Source organism: Phaethon aethereus (genome assembly GCF_964289735.1).
Source record: "Phaethon aethereus genome assembly, chromosome: 19".
NCBI lineage: Eukaryota > Metazoa > Chordata > Aves > Phaethontiformes > Phaethontidae > Phaethon > Phaethon aethereus.
Window position 1 is genome coordinate 8,395,229 of NC_138595.1, and position 17,310 is coordinate 8,412,538.

Genomic DNA, 17,310 nt, shown 5'->3' on the forward strand with positions numbered 1-17,310 from the left:
ACGGATACGGTGCAGCAAGGCTCAGTTCTGCTTCGCAAGTGATACCTGCATTTGTCAGCAACGCCGAGTCTTTATGTGTATGGCATTAGATTTGTACTGGATTGTTTGCTTGTGAATGCTTAGTCAATAGATAAATTGTGGATGTCAAATAACCTTCAACTGTACAATAAACTAGAAATTGTTGGGTGCATGCAACAATGCCTCTGAAAGGCACGCTGCCCGAAATGGGGAACTGCCTAAGAGTTACTTCTGCAGAACTACTTACTGCTGGTAATACTGGCAAGCAACATGTCCTCCCTTGCACAGCTGCAGGTTAGTCTCTTCTTCCCTTCCTTCCCTTTTTGTGCTTTAGTTATTATCGTTGCATGCAGTAAGTACACTGGAAAGGAGAGTTGTGACAGTCCAGAGGGATTTGTTGCCACTCTGAAAACAAAGGTGGGAAGTGAGAATTCTGGTGCAATTCTCTGTCCTCAAATAAAACTAAAAAAGTGTACGCTGACCAGTAAGCTTTAGCCATTTGTGCAGGGAAAATAAAAAGATGCTTCCAAATGCAAGTTTGGGAAAAGCAAGTAATTCTTTTCTTCCTTTTTTTTCTTCAGTTTGGTCTACCGCTGCTGAATATCTCTGTGTAAGGGCAAATATTGTGCCTTGAAATTAAAGCAACCTCTATTTCCTAAGTCAGGAGTTGTTTCTGTTCAGTGTGCTTATTAAAAGAACCATAATCTAATCCTTTACTTCTGGGTGCCTGTTACAGAACAATTGTATTAGAGTATACTTTAAGGGGGGGGGGGTGTGGGTTTATTTGTTTTTGTTGTTGTTATTTGGGATTTGGGGAGGGTTGTTTTTTTTTTTTTAATGAAATCCTGTTTGAAGAAAATAAAGAAAAGCTTTTTGCAGTCTAAATATGCATCCTGGTGGCAGACTCTTAGGTTAAAAATTTATATAGTAACGTAATTGTGGCTCAAATATGATGCCATGATAGGTGAAAATTAGTACTCTTAGGAAATAAGAATGAAAAAAAATAGGCAGTCATATATTTTTATTTTTCCATACTTCTGTCTTAAGCAGAAGGTGCAGGAAAAGAGGTGGAAAATGACAGAAGAATGATTGGTATATGCGTGCTGCGTCCAGCTCCGGTACCCTCAGCACAGGAAGGACATGGATCTGTTGGATCAGAGGGCAGGAACAGCTCTGCTCTGCTGTGAGGACAGGCTGGGAGAGTTGGGGTTGTTCAGCCTGGAGCAGAGAAGGTTCTGGGGAGACCTTACTGCAGCCGGCCAGTATTTGAAAGGGGCTTATAAGAAAGATGGGGGCGGCCTGTAGTGATAGGACAAGGGGTAATGGTTTTAAACTAAAAGAGGGCAGATTTAGACTAGATGTAAGGAAGAATTTATTTACAATGAGGATGGTGAACCACTGGCCCAGGTTGCCCAGAGAGGTGGTAGATGCCCCATCCCTGGAAACGTTCCAGGTCAGGTTGGACGGGGCTCTGAGCAGCCTGATCGAGTTGAAGATGTCCCTGCTTACTGCAGGGGGGTTGGACTAGATGGCTTTTAAAGGTTCCTTGCAACCCAAACTATTCTGACAGAAGTGATTTTTATTTTTATTTTTTGTCTTCAAAAAATGTGTTGAATGTATAGGGGGTTTTGACTTGTTTTTCAGATTTCAGCTATATAGGACTGATGTCATGTTTGACACGTTAAATATCAAAGAAAGCTTTGTGGCATTAATTTTATAAATAGACCTAGTATTCAAAAATAGTCTTATTGATAATCAGCTTTGTCTGTCTTAGTTCTGGAACGGTCCCTACATGTTTGTGTAACTGGAAACTTTGTCATACATAAAATTTAATCCTTTTGGGAGCTGATCTGTGAAGCGGCATTTAAGTAACTAGTCAATAAGAAATGTGTGTTTGTTCCTGTGTTTTCCTTGAATTGAAATGTTGCTATTTAGTGGGTTAAAAGAAAGTTGTAGTTGTATCTTTTTCACTAGAGTTTCTCTTTGTGTACTCCAGTAGTTTCATGGTTCTCCTATAAATTGATGACTCCACTCTGAAATGAATTTTGCTGCCCTTCTTCTGAGTTCTTCTACCTGGTTAAGCCATGTGATAGTATACACTGTACTTTGCTATAATGTTAAACAGGGAGATGGTGATCCCTGTGTCTGACCTGAAATGTCTCTACAAAATCCGTGTTATTCATTAGAAACAAAGCTAGTAATTTAATCGGCATGTCTAACTATGTCATCAGTAGTCTATTTGCCCCAATACTCTGGAAAAAAAAGTGCTATTTACAGCTAATATGTTGTTGACCAAAGGGACTTCTTGTTTGCTTGTTTGTTTTTCAGTTTGGCATATCAATTTTAATTTAAAATTTTCTCAATGCTGTTTTAGGAGTTAAGAAATTGGGTCTTTATAGTTTTTGTTTCTTTCTTGATGAGTTAGGGCCCTAATTAGGGAATTAGGTCTTCTACACTACTGCTCTTAATGAAATACAGCATGTCCTGTGCCTGTTCTGATCTCATGTGTAACACAAGATCCTGTTTCAGTCGGGTGTAGCTCCACAAGAGGTGACCATCTATCAGGCTTTGTTGACTATATACTTAATAGCTGTTGTTAAACATTGATAGCTGCATTTCCGTGCATGGAAATGGGAGCATAGGGACAGGGACTCTGGCAAGTTAATGAATACTGTAATTGCAAAATGTATGTTTTGCTTTTTTGGGCTTTTTTTGTTGTTGTTGTTGTTCAGTTTTAAGTTGATAGCCTGTGATGGTAAACACAGTATTCTTTTTCAGCTCTGTTAGAGACCTGGGGTGAGTTGGACCTAAATTCAGAGCAAGAAGTCAGTTATAAATGACAAAGGCCTAATTGAAAATCTATGAATGAGTCAATTTCCTGCCATTGACTTCAGTGTGCCTCCAGGCTGACTTTAGCCCGAGGTTACCTGCGTCTGGCAATTTGCATTTGGTTTCATGCTTTCATTTTGGAAAGTGGAGAGTCTGTATGGCCATCATACAAATCATACTCCCAGAGAAGGAAGTAGTTTTGGTGAAAATGTATTCATACTTAGTAGAAAGAAGGTAGTTGTCATGACATCTTAGAAAATAAACCTTCCTTTGCTTTTACTTTCTTGCGCATGAGTTTCAGGGGGCTGATGTATTACATAGCTTATTGTCCCCAAGTTTATGTGCCTTGTACCACTGCAGTGTGGGTACTGGTAATAGGGACAAACTCCTCTCCTGTGTGAGGAGCACCAAGGTCTGTCCTCTGCCACACACATAGTGCAGGTGGTAAAAAGACTTTGAACTTAGTATCTCGAACAAAAGAATGATGTTAACACACAGTTGCAGTGATGTGTGACCTGCAGTTGAGATCTTCAACAGTTCGGTTTTTTGAATGCCTACAGCTGGTCCTGACAGTGGCCAGGGCTTTGTTGTGGTGGGGGTTGATTATTTATTCATTACTTTTTTATACATAACTGCCAGTTTGTAGAGAAGGGGAATAGTGTGAATGTAAATATTTGAAGTTTAAACTGCATTTACTGCTTGGTGATTCTGCCATCCCTCTTTCCTTTTGGGTGGGAGGATTTAAAAAGGATGAGTCTGTTCCCCCAGCCTAAAGCACTGGAAGTTTCTGCTCTTGTGGTGCCCTCTCTTCCTTCCATCTTCAGCAGAAGCAACTCTCACCTTTGGAAGAAATACAGCTCGGTTGTTTTGCACAACAGCTTTCTGATGGGAGCTGGAGCACAGCTGCTGCTGTCTCTCTGCAAAAGAAAGCTGGAAAGGGAAACAAGTAAACAAGGAGTGCTTGAGTCTTCTTTTGGGTGTGGGGGAGGTTTACTGATGTCTGCAGTTGATTTGTTAACTTTCAGAATTAGTAATTGTAGAATTATACACATTTTTTTATATGGCCTTCAAAACAGTGTGTGTAAGGTGAGCGATGTCCAAATTCCTCCTTGGTTTGTTTTGAACATGTGTGTGTGGCTTTGGGCCTCCTGGCTGGTAACTGCAGATGCCCAGTTGCCTGACCGGTCCTGTAGGGTTTAGCGACCTGTCCCTAACCATGGCATACAGTTCACTTAGGCGTTAGTGCTTCTAGTAGTTTCCTTTCAAGAGCTGAAACCATGAGATCAAAACCACCTCCGCAGAGCCAAGCATCACGTTCCGTTCCTCAGGTGTGAAGCAGGCGCTGCAGCAGCGGGCCGTGCCGGGGCTCTGGCCTGGGCCAGCCCGCGAGCTGCTCTCCCCTGGGCTGCGGCAAGCGGCTTTGCTGCCAGCGTCACCCTCCCTCAGAAGTCAGCGGGGAGTGGAAACGTCGGCAAACCCTTTCCCTTTGGAAGACTTCAGCAAGAGATCCAAGGCAGCTCTTTAGCCTCGGGGAGCGTTTTTGCTACCTGGGCCTGGCTCCATGTGTGCTATTTCTTTCCTGCTTTTGACCCAGCCGCTCTCCTAACTCACTTGAAGCTTTGCTCTCAGTGTGTCGTCTTTGCTACAGGTTCCTTTCATTTTCTGGAGAACACTCTTGTGCAGTTGGCTTTGCACTAGCCAGGTAGGAGTTGCTGGCCAAACTGATGTGTTGCTATTTAAGGTGATAAAAAACCAAAATGAGGATTTCAATGAAAAAGTAACATTAAGATTTCTTCTGTCCTGTATTTACATATACCGTATACACGTATCTGATGCAGAGTTGGACAGGTTAAGTTCTGTACTTTGTAACACCATAAGCCCTCATAATCAGCAATCAGTAAAACATATCTGTGCTTTTAAAAGGACCTTTTGTTTGTGTCTGCTCTTACTCTAAGTCATCTGGTACTAAAAATAACTATAACTCTCTCAGTCTCAATGGCATTGACCATCCAGTATTTTAGCACTGTAAGCTCTAGATCTGATTCTGTCTGTTTGTAAGTCTAAATGTTTGATGCTGAAGTTGTGTAGCCTTTGTACTATGCTTTCACTACTTGCTTCTGGTGGGAAGTGTGTTGGGTGTGATGTGTAAATACTTCTGATAGATCAATATTTTACATATATCTGGTCTGTGCTATATAGAGGCTATAACTGAAAAGAAGCGATTCAACTTTGCATGACAGAGTTGGAACATGTCCATAAAATACTTTTGCTGAACAAATAGAGAATTGTGTGGAGGAACATTATTTGCTCAGTGTATTGCGGCATGGAGGTGGATTTTGTTCTAGTTCATCTGTCTTTTGTTTCTGTTTCATATTTGAGTTCTGAGGTGTGCAATGTGAAACCATCTGGCATCTAAACCAGGCTTATGCTTCTTGAGGTGCAAAGAAGTTAATAGTGCACATGAAGATCAATATTATAGGTTGTGGGTGATCTTCATAGCATTGTACAGTGGTATTGTATGTATGTTTTTTTCAATAGTAATCGCATTGTAACAATCTTCAAGTGCCTTGTGGACTTCCTACTGTTCGCTCCTTTGTTGTACCACCAGATCAACTGCTAATGTGGTAAATACTGGAAAATAGTGTGACGTATGTGCGCCCTTCAGGATTTTTACCTGCTGGAAATAAGGAGAATTTTATCTTATGAGCAGTTATTTCTCCATAGATTGTGGTCACCTTCTTGGCAAACTTCTCTGAGTATAGTCTGAGAAACCTTCTTTTGGTGAACATGCAGAACTGAAGACAGGAAAGATAACGCATCACATTTTTAGTGTGTGGGGTTTTCTGTGCTTTGTTCTTCTGTGGTTGTTAGCTGAGCAGCTGTCACTGTTTTCTTTGACCTCAGCCTTTGAGAACTTCGTGCTTTGTTGTTCAGACTTCACACACAGTTCCTGTGCCTGGTGACTAAATTCCCAGTGTTTTGGAAAGGAGCACCAATAGAAAGAATTCTGGTGCTGGGTTGGGTGGAGTTTTGTTTTTTCTTTTTCCTTTATTGTATATAAGATATTATGGTTTTCTTTGGGAGATTGGCTATTTTCTACAGACTTCCCTGCCACATGCACCTTTAGTGCTGTGAAGTTGTTTGTTACAGTTTGGTGCTTCAGTCTAAGAAAATTTATCTTCCCTTATTACTTAATGGACTCTGACTAGCTGTCCTGATCTATCATGGGGCAACAGCTGAGCTAATGACTAAAGATATTGTAAAAAGAATAAGCCCCGAACCTCAAAGTTGCAGAATGGGATGCCTTAACCATTAGTGATGTACCTTATCTTCTGTTTTAATTTTAGTTGCTCTTCTACAACGGGTAGCAGAATTGGAAAAGGTCAATGCAGAATTTCTGCGCACAAAGCAGCAACTTGAGCAAGAGTTTAATCAAAAGAGAGCAAAATTTAAGGAGTTATACTTGGCTAAGGAAGGTAAGGTTCTTGATTCTCTGAATTATTCTGAAGTTTAGTTAAACTTGAGCTTCAAATAATCCCTGTATGAAGAATAACAACTGTAATGCCAACTACTACTCCCCATTTGCCTATGCACAGCACATACTTTCTTGTGTTTTGTTTGTTTTTTTTTTTAAAGTTGTGTAAGGATAATTAGGATTTAAGGGATTTTTCTCCCAGTACTGGGATAGTCGACTGCATATCCAGCACGATTGTTATTTCTGATCTGTCAAAAATGAAAAAGTGGCAGTGGTCTTCTAAACAGACACATAAGAACATAAGAGACAAACAGAGAGTAAAATTCAATAGGTGGCTATTTAGCTTCCTAGAATGAATTTTTAGAATTAATTTAAAGGTTTGCCTGCATGGACACATAGAAACACCACCACTGAGTTTTAGTGCTAATATTCTGAAATCATGGTGTGCTCGTTCTCTCTGAACAGCAGCTGATCTGGTAAGTGAAAAGACATAGTCTAGATGCTGTGCTGTTTGTACTTCGTGGATGGCTTTTTTATGTAGTATTAATTTGTCTTAAATTTCCGTCTGAAGTAGAATATACGCAGACAAACATTATAAAAGTTTTAATACCAGCCAAGGGCATCTATTTCAGTCACAGTCTTTATAGGAAAATTTAAACCATATGAGCTCAAATATCTGATGAAGAATTGGAGAGTAGAGATGGCTGCTGTTCTGAGAGCCAAATTGATTTATTTCTAATCCTGATGATTTTCCTGTCCTTAACATATGAAAGCAAAGCCAAAAAAATAATGCATTAAGACTGCAGCTGCTTGTATAAGCTTATGAGAGCAGAAATACAACAGGCATAATGAAGATCAGATCATACAGAAGGCATATTTCTTTGTATTTCTAACAGCTGGATGAAAGGAAATTTAAGATACAAGACACTGCTGATGACATCAGCAGTAATTCTCTCTCTTTCAGAACAGTCCAGAAACAGAAAATAAAAATATATTGTGACGAGCGAAGAAAAAGAAATAAATCCCAACTTTCACATGTACTGAAGTAAAAGAATACCAGAGGATAATATACAAGCAATTACATAATTCCCGCCTCCACGCCCCAAGCTTTTTCCCCCTCCCTGTTCTTCAAGACTCTTTCCTAAATGTACATTGGGACTGTGGCAGCCCATCCTTGTTACTGTCATTTGCGCACTAAGTAATAAGATCTTGGGGTTTTTTACACAAGGATTAATGCCCTTTTGAGTACCCGATTAGCTCGGGGTTCCATATTCTCTATCAAAGGGTAAGGTGCTGGGCACCAGGATGGATTAAGCATTTTGGTACTGAGGGAAATAAATGGAGATAGCTTGCTTTTTATTGTACACTGGCCAGATGTTTCTGCTAAAAGTGATTGCCATTGAAATAGGCTATGTGGGCATAAAACTGTATTTTGTGTTAGTGTTTTTCTCATGAACTGCATAATATGTATCTTCCAGAGCTTTTTGCTTCAGATTAACTGAAAAATCAGGAGGATAATGTGAAATTAGTTTAATTTCTGTTTATAGCTGCAATAAATAGAGAAATAGTGGATGTTCCATTGAATGTATCACCTTTTTTTAGTAGAAGCTTAGTTTTAGCAAAGTCATGGTAAAGAACAAATTAGGCTGCATAGTTTCTTATGTGGGCTCCAGGTAGTGGAGAGTGTTTTTGTTAAAGAAATATGAAGTGTTCTATCTAAATTCAGGACCAAGTTTGTGACAAAAACGGGGAAAGAACTGTCTGTCTGTTGTTCTTATCTTTTCTGGATTCATTACCAGAATAAGTTAAATAATAGGGAGCTAGTTAAAAGCAGAGTTCACTTTCATCAGGTATATTGATTCATAGGTTATATCAACAGTGTCTGCTTTGTGGCTGCATCCATGAGAAGGTATTTTTTTAATAAAAGGCAAGGACAAGCAAGGTCAGGAAAGACTAAAGCCACCTACTAAAGTTTGTTTGGTTGTTACAGGTAAATGCTTTAATATCAGTACTTCCTTCACCCCCTTGTTAGAGCGCTGTTCTTTGCTATACCAACTATGGATACTCTTCAGGTTGAATTAATTAATCAAGCTAAATGTAAATACTACTACTTTTCAGAGGACCTGAAAAGACAAAATGCAGTGCTGCAAGCAGCCCAAGACGATCTGGGACAATTGCGAACCCAGCTGATGGAAGCTCATGCTGAAATGGAGAACATCAAAGCTATAGCTACAGTATCGGAGAATACAAAGCAGGAAGCTATCGATGAGGTGAAGAGACAGTGGCAAGAAGAAGTAGCTTCACTACAAGCTATTATGAAAGGTAACAACCAGGCAAGCTGCCGCTGCTAAGATCGGACACCTCTTTCGTGTGCGTTTAGTGATTTGTGCCTGCTCTTGGCACAGAATATGGATAGCTGCTTTTCATGACTTGGCAGAACTGGGCTACAGAAGTGACGGATGAAGCGTAGTTCCTAAGTTTGTGAAAAGTAGCTTGGTGGTTCTTTTTTCTGTTAATATGAGGACAGAATTTAGATGGATTCATGGCGATGGGAACTGCCATATATATATAAAACATTTTTAAGGGACTGTGAATGTGATACTTCATCCTTCCACAAAGATAAGTATAATGCATGTAATTTGACAAGTCTGAAAATGGCTTTAGGCTGACAGCGTGATTCTCTTCTCTCCTTCTGTGTAAACATAGTTCTGCTGTCAGACAGTTAAGTGTCCCTGCAGTACGATCACATGGACTTTTCCCCAGACTAGTGACTGAACATGCTGCTCTGTATCAGTCGTGTGTCATTGTTTTTTCTTTATAGTTCTGAGCTCTTCTTTGTTATGTTTGCACATTGCACAGCTGTTGACGTTTCTGAGGCAAACTATGTGTAAGGAACAAAATGCAGAATGTAAACTGAGGACAGGCTGTTGCCATAACTGGCTGTTTTCTTAAAGGTTCACAAACAGCTTCACAATATCCTGAGCCTTATGGCAGTTATTCCATCACCTGATTATGCTTTTCCCCCAGAGAACACAAATCTTCATGTATGCTGAGTGTAAAAATTTCTGTTTATTTATGATCTTATAGGTACATGAACCTAGATCAAGGCTCAGTTGTGCCAGCGGCTGTACGTATGTAAACAAAGACAGCTTTTACCTGAAGGGATAATATTAATAATAGGGAAATTAAAGCTATGTGAGAAGTTCCTAGATCCTTTGCATTTTGGAGTAAAACAAGTAGGGTTTCAGTAGTTTGTTTGGATGATGTGCCTGGAAGTAAAAGTGTGCTGCTAAATAGGATGTTAGACATGTACGTTGTTTTGAAATTAGGAGTTACGCAGTTTTGGAGGTTTGTTTATTTTCTAGTAATGGGATAAATTGAGATGCAGTTCCTTTGAATCTTTTGCTTGTGTAGTTGTTTTTTGGAGCAAGAGTCAAAGGGAAGGGGAGAGATCACTGTTGTCCTAATTTTGATCAATTATGATAAATCATTGACTGGTTGGAGATGGAGTTCCTAAAGCTCTGTTTTCTAACTCACATTAAAAATAAGCTTTGAAAATACTGTTTTATAGAGACTGTTCGTGACTATGAGCTCCAGTATCATCACAGGTTGGAGCAAGAGCGAGCTCAGTGGAATCAATATCGAGAAAATGTGGAACGGGAAATAGCAGAGTTAAGGCGGCGACTGTCTGAAGGTCAAGAGGAAGAAAACCTAGAAAATGAAATGAAAAAGGTACATTGAAATCTAGCTCTTCAGTTTGTGTTTCAAGGTACGCTTGTGGTGTTATGCATGAGTTCATTTCTGTGCCCTGCTGTAATTCCTCAGAAGTACAGATAGCCTCGTTCTGCCAACATTCAGCTCTTTGTTCATGGAAGTCATCATGACCTAATCCTGCATTTGAATCCATAAAGGTGTTGTATCCGATTATGTGGATTCAGTAAGAGGATTGCACCTGAGAAGATGGTAAGGTTTGGCCTTCGGCTTGTAAAGGTTTGGCCACTGTATCTAAAATGTCTTTTGTCTTTCTTTAAGGTAAGCCATGTTTGTGGAACACATGCTGCTGGCTTCCTAGGAAATAGAGGACCTTGCTGTCATAAAATAACAGGCTCTAGATGATGAAAGATAGTTGCCCTGGAGTTTGGAAAAATTCTGTTTTTGTTCAAAGCTCTGTGACAGAAGAATTTGCTGAAGTAGACTGTGGTGCCTTGTGTTGAGTTTGAAATTTACTTTTTTTTGGTTGAGTTTGAAGATTTGGTGTATTTCTCTTTCAGGCAGGCAGGAAACTGAACCTGTCATAATAGAACAATGTTTTGCAATCTTTGTTTATTATACTATAAAAATTTGCATTTAAGTGAATTTGTCTTCTCAGTAGGCTTATAGTAGTCTTCAAGGTATTCTAAGACAATTTTAATGTAATAAATGCCCCTATATTCAACAAAGGAGTAGACTAACTTCTGGTAATATGCCACATCACTGCATTTTCTTGTTTATGCTTGCTGTCAGCAGAAGAAATGCAGTATTGAATGTCACAAACATTCCACATAGTAAGTATTTACCTCTTTTTACTATGTTGTAACAAGCAATCAGTGTTGCAAAATGGAATTCTTTTTCTGAGACTTACAGATTCTTGAATACTGCTAGCTGCAGTTGCATAATTCCTGTTTGGAATTCAGTGAGACTGCTCTTCATGTAGTCCTGATTTATAAAGGTGGAAGTCAGAGTAAAGCCTATTTGCCAACGTTCTGACTACAGAATTACTGCCACTGGAACTTTAAGACATGAGCTGTTTTTAAGAGAATGTTTTAACTCTATTAAGAGGAAAAAAGACTTTGGTTGAAGCCAGAAGGAAGGTTCAAAATTGGATCGGTGTGGTGAGTCTTGTAGAAACAACCCGGAAGATGCAGAGTTCATAGTGTAAAAGTCCTGGCAGTGCATTACCAACAAACTGCCAGTAAGAATTTTCAGAAAACAGTCTCTCTTGACTGAGAGAGTCTTTCCAATACCTAAAATCTCAGCACTTGGTGGTGTTTTTGGGGGTTTTCTTTGGTTGTGTGTTTTGGGTTTTTTTAGCTGAATGTACTGATCATGTAGCAGTTGGAGCTGCAAGTTGCTCAGATGACAGAGCAGCTGCCCTGACCTTGGTGGCTTTACTGTGTCTCTGTTAGCATGTAAGGTTAGTATGGCAGGTAAAAAACAGTTTCAATTATACTCCTTTGAAAAGGAAATCAATATCCCTTGTATTACTAAAAGAAAAGGTGATCAGTTTATTAATCTGTGATTAATATGAACTTGGAAATCTTTATAGGCCTGCAGAGCAGAGGAATGTGTACTTTATGTAATATGAAGGGGAAGGGTAAATCTGGTCTTCAGAGTGGAGCTTGAAATAATTCTTGAAACTGCTTTGCATGGGTTTTTTAATCTTCTTCGTCATTAAACCTGTAAGGTTTTTCTCAAGGAGACTAAGAATTAGATCAAAATTAGAAAAAGGACATTCATTTCACCTAAAAAACAAACAAACAAATCCTAAGCCCACAAAAAGCTGTGTTTGGCTAGTAAAATAATGAATATTCATGCATCAGCAGTCAGTAGGAAAGGATATCTTTCAGTAGGAAATATCTTTCAGTAGGATATCTTTCAGCAGTCAGTAGGAAAGGATATTCTTATCAGTTGGGATATGCTCTTTGAAGACTTGTGATCAATTCCTCATGCAAAATGGCATTTTCAGCCAACAATGTTGTACTCATCCTCCATCTTTATATGCTCCACTGTAAGGATGGATTTATTTTATTTTTAGGCGTAAACTTGGAAAGAGTTATTTAAAAATATTTTTGTTTTCTAGCCAGTTCTAAGGAATCTCCAAAAATCTCAAAGGAGTAAAAAAAAAAAAATAAAAAAAAAGTACTTTCCTGTCTGCTCTCTGGGTTATAAGTAGGTGCTGTACCAGCATATAATATATCACATTTCTTTAAAACTAGCAGAAAACCATACCATTGCCTAGCATTGTCAGCGAGAGGTGAGGTGAGAAGAATGGGCAGAGCAGCGGCAAGGTTGCAAGCTACATGTTGCAGTCCAGGACACTAACCTTCTGGCTCCGTTGCCTGGATAATATCTCAGTTCAGTTGTGTTCAATTTGGCTATAAAATCCATTTTAAACAACAAAGAAAATCAATGAAATGTAATACTGCGTCTACAATAATTGCTAACGATTATGCTTGTTGTCTGCATGCTTTTTCCCTGAAAGAGGTTAAGGATAGATAACCAATGTTGTTCCCAATTCTGTAAATATCTCTTTGAATTTAAAGTTTGTTTATTTGGTTGAGTGTACAGTTTTGGTATGTGTGCTCTCAGACTTCCAGTGTGCATGGTATTTATCCTGGTTTGTGAGTACTTAGAGTAGGTGGGTAATGTTTTGATAAGCATACTCTTTTGAGCTGTATTTACTAGATTGTGCCTACTTTGCCAGAGGTATCCAACTCTAGCCTGCAAACATGGTATTTGGCGTTCTTGAGCATCCCCTTGTCAGAAGGAGTGCGTCTGGTGGAACACATGCACTGGGATGTGTCTGAAAGCAGCTGTTCTGCTTTTCCATGTAAATATATTTTGAGTTGCAAATAGCCAAATCACTGTAGAAAACTTTTGTGTTCTGTGATTTTTTTTTTTATAACAAAGCAACAATTTCTAAGAAATTTTTGCTGAAAACTCTGTGTGTATTCTATAAATCTCCCCTCTCAGCTCAAAAAAGGTAAATGCTTTGTTCTAACGATGAGCATGCTTACCTAGCGATTCAGAAAATGTATTGGTGATTTGTAAAAATCTCTCTATCTTCCTGTTGCTTTATAATACCAGATAGGTTTTGAGTTTTTTGTTATCACAGATTCTAAAAGCGGTCTAGCCACAGCAACGTGTGCTTCCACGCAAGTCCTCTCTGCTCCCTGTGGACAATGACTTGGTGAGCATGAGTCTTGCACACTAGCAAAATGTGGCTAGTCCTTTTTATTCAGGCCTCATTTTCCATTCAGGAAATGATCTAGTTTTCTGTTGGAGCTGTGATGAATATAAAGATTCTCCTTAGCACAGTTGTGTCAAGCTCTGAGTAGCAGAAGTCTGCAGAACAGGTATTTTGCATATAGAGCGAGCGTGAAAGGACGAACCTCCTGTTATGAAGTGTGCTTATTAGTCAGAAGCGGGGAAATGGGAAGGGGAGGATAATCTGATTTCTGTGACAGGGTTGGCCATAAAATCTGATCTACAGTGAGCTGTTTTCGTTGGTAATGATAAAGAACAGTGGAACAGATTTAGACGAACATTAACATTCTATTTTAAAGAGAGATTCTCAAATCGTGTCTGTGTATTTTACGCTTGTCTTGTTTTTAAGGAGCAAATTCGGGTATAGTATGTGCCTGAGACTTCTCCACCCAGGTTTTTGTTCTTCTGAAAGCATTGGTCAGAGTAACAGTAAAGGACATTCAGGATTGCTGTGGCTAGCTGTCAGGCTAGCAATGCAATGTTTTGTGTGCTGATTTGGTCTCATTTTTAGCGTGTTCTTTCTGTGGAGCCATCTTGCATGTGGAGACCGTGCTGTAGTCTGTAGATCCCTTGCAGCATGTTCTTCAGCCGCTGCGCTGGGGGGAAGCACGCTTTGCTGGGGCAGAAGTGGCTTCGGTGCTTTGTTTTTGATTAGGTGATGAATAAATACAAGCTGATAATGTATAAAACCTTGGTCTTTGACCATAAAGTTAGTTTGGCAAAAAGTTAGAAGGAAATAAACGTTTTAATGGTCACGCCTCTGGAGGAGTCTGAATAACGTGTTTTTAACACAGGAAATGTGATGCTGTGGCACCTCTTGCCACATGTGACAGTGTCCTAATATAGCATTTTTTGACAAGATAGATATTCTCATTTCATTAAGAGTTTGAGTGGAAACTTTAACCTCAATTTATCTTTCCAGTTGGTTGCTGTTAAACAGTCTGATTTTGCTTTCAGGGAACTTCCAGATTGTTTCTCTGAACTCGTTGGCTCCAACGTGGATGCATGTGTTGTTCAACACTGAATATAGAACCATGTGAAATCAGGCTGGCGATTAAATATTCCTGCAGTTACCATGAATAATTAGGAGAAAACTTGTTCAACAGTCCTAAAAATGTTGGGCTATCTTTAGTCCATATGAGCTGGCTATAGGTAGCATTAAATGAATTGAACGGATACAATAAATGAAATATAAAGCAATCTTTGACGTTGAACTGCTTCCATCTGTTTGAAAACTATGACTGATGAGTTGCTGGCTGCAAGTGACGGGATATATATGTACGTGTGACACTGTCACATGTCCCTGGTATTGAATTCACTGCATCATGTGATGTCCCTCGCTTTCCCCACGGATTTTATTTGTACTCTTTGGACAAGCAAAGTAGCAGTGACAAAATGTAGCAGAGGGGAATGAAACATGAAGAAATTTAATTTTGTTTTGTTCATAAAGTTTTCTTTAAAGCTCTTCAGAGCCCAAGGGCCCGGTAGCATTTGGATAATTGACAGATATTACAATATTATTTGATTTTTGTCTGCTAGTTTTAAGTTTAGAAAATTTTAATGGTTAAAAATATTGTCTAATTGTCTTCCTGAAAGTCTTGCTCAGAATACAGTTGCCAGTAAGCTCACCAGAAACTGAAAGTCACATGAGTACCCTCGTAAGACCTGCATTCTAGTTTAGATTTAAAGTGAGATGTGGATGTTACCTTTTAGCAGCTGTCTCTGATCAGGTTAGGAAAAGTGTCATCTTCTGAAACTTCAGCTTGGGACACAGTTCTCTGCCTTCCCTCCCTTGCTGAATTTCTCTAGTAGAAGATAGAGAACAATTGAAGGCTCAGAATGCTCATACATAAAACCAACCCAAATTAGGTTGCTTAAATTCTTTGTAGCTTGAAGAATTTTACTGCTGTGAATATTTGAGTGTTCTGATTGCTGTTGTGGAGTCTGTGGGAGCTGTTACTTTCACTTGGAAAGTTTTTAGTGTATCCATGAAGGAAAGCCGGAGCATTTAAGAAATGGGGATGTCAGGTCAATTTTGAATTTGAACACTGAACACTATTTCTCATTTTCATTCTCGCTATTTTTACCTGTCACACTCTCTTTTTTCCCCCCCCTCATATCAATCTTCTTACTCTCTTGTCCTGCTTTGATCTTTCTCAGGAGTACTTTTTGAAAATACCATGGGGTTTCTAGTAAATTGTCTGTTATATACTAGGTTTTGAAATACCTAGTACAGTAACATCAAAAACTAATGCTACATCTGTAGTAATTTAAAGTTGAAAAATGGTCTTCCAAAACAGAACAAAGCTACACTATGCATTACTGTGCAGATCCTTTTTCTTTTAACTTTGTGAGTAAGTAAATGAATGGTAAATAACTCACCCAGCAGTTCCTGTGTTGCACTTTTATAATATGTGCTATAATATGTGGCAACAAGTTGCAAGACAGTTAGGCCTATTTTAACAGAAAAGTGTACGTATTTTGAAATGCCTGATCTGTAAATTTTCTCCCAAGTATTGAGAATGACAGATTTACTAACATTCTCTTTAAAAGCAGATATTCATGGCCTAATCCACCCATGGGTTTAAAATTTATCTGCCTTCTGTGAATGGAATAATATCAGCCTGTTGTCATAAAGATGACTGCTGAACTAAATAAATAGCAGTAAGATGAATATTGAAAGTGGAAGTTTAGTCAGCTTTTTTTGTTGGCATAGAGATTTTCTCCAAATGTCTCCTATGATGGAAACTGTTGTGGTGAAAACAATGATAATGTGTTCTTCATAATTTATTACATTAACTTCAGGCCCAGGAAGATGCTGAGAAGCTGCGTTCAGTTGTGATGCCTATGGAGAAAGAGATTGCAGCGCTAAAGGAGAAGTTGACAGGAGCTGAAGAAAAAATAAAAGAGTTAGAAGCATCAAAGGTGAGGGGGAGTTGTAACTGTATCCTAATTTATATCTTGCGTCATGCTAGCTTGATGCAGTAAGTAAAATCAAATTTTGTAAGAGAAAAAGGTGCATTGTGAAACTCTTCATGTATATCTTTTCTGCTATAGTTCAAATAAGTTATTTGGCCTATATATGTTTTCCTGTCTTTCTGTTTTGAGGGTTGGGTTACGTGTGTGTGTGATATCTATGCTTACCTTGAATTGTGTGGCTTCAGCTCCATTAGAAATGAAAAAGAAAAACCTGTAGAAAAATAGCTGTGTTGCACTACTCTAACAGTCTGGCCTTTAGATTAATGTGCTTGCAGCTACAGAAAGATTTGCATTTCGTGGAATTCTTTTAATCCGCATCCATCCAATATCTGCTATATTTAATTTTCTAATCCTGGGCATAAAACTAAGGCAATATCACCAGAATTTTTACATCTTAAACTTTAAGCAAACCTCAGATTCATAGAAAGGGATACTGGCTGTTGCTGCCAAGAAATCAATGCAAGTGATTTACCCAGCATTCCTGTATTCTTCAAATATGTCAGAACCCGTATTGAACTTTCTCACTAGCTGTGCAGAGTGAATACTATCTACGTCACTGCAGGATAGTTGAATTTAATGTACTGTTTTATACAGAAATGAAGATGTCTTCTGTAACAAATATTTTATCTTGAAAGTCAAATAGGCTGAAATTGCAAAATAACTTACTGTTTTGATGTTTTTAAGACATACAAATAAATACCTTCCTTGTCTTCTGGATCACTTGCATTTTCATTTAAATAGGTGCTCATCACTGGAATTCTTCTTTCTCTTTTTTTTTTTTTTTTTTTTTTGCTTTTAGTGCAGCTTGGAGAGGTCTGTCTGAGATTTGGGAAAGCAATGTAATTCATTTAAGTCTTAGCAATTTTACTCAATTGAGAGCCCATGCTTGAGTGTTTCCCTTCTTCATAGATTCTTCGTGAATTGCTTTGCAGGTCAAATTTTTGAGATTGAAATGTTCCTAGGAATAATAGTTCTCCAGGTAG

At 38.7% G+C, this 17,310-nt stretch overlaps 1 protein-coding gene across 1 annotated transcript in view; it reads left to right on the plus strand.

Annotated features, from left to right (window-relative positions):
• RABEP1 (rabaptin, RAB GTPase binding effector protein 1) overlaps positions 1-17,310 on the plus strand; it is a gene marked incomplete at both ends in the record, with an annotated part of 49,315 nt that overhangs the window by 13,364 nt on the left and 18,641 nt on the right. The window contains 4 exons of the mRNA XM_082008640.1: positions 6,195-6,323; positions 8,441-8,644; positions 9,894-10,054; positions 16,154-16,273. Coding sequence (XP_081864766.1) covers positions 6,195-6,323; positions 8,441-8,644; positions 9,894-10,054; positions 16,154-16,273 — 614 coding nt within the window. The remainder of the gene's footprint in view (positions 1-6,194; positions 6,324-8,440; positions 8,645-9,893; positions 10,055-16,153; positions 16,274-17,310) is intronic.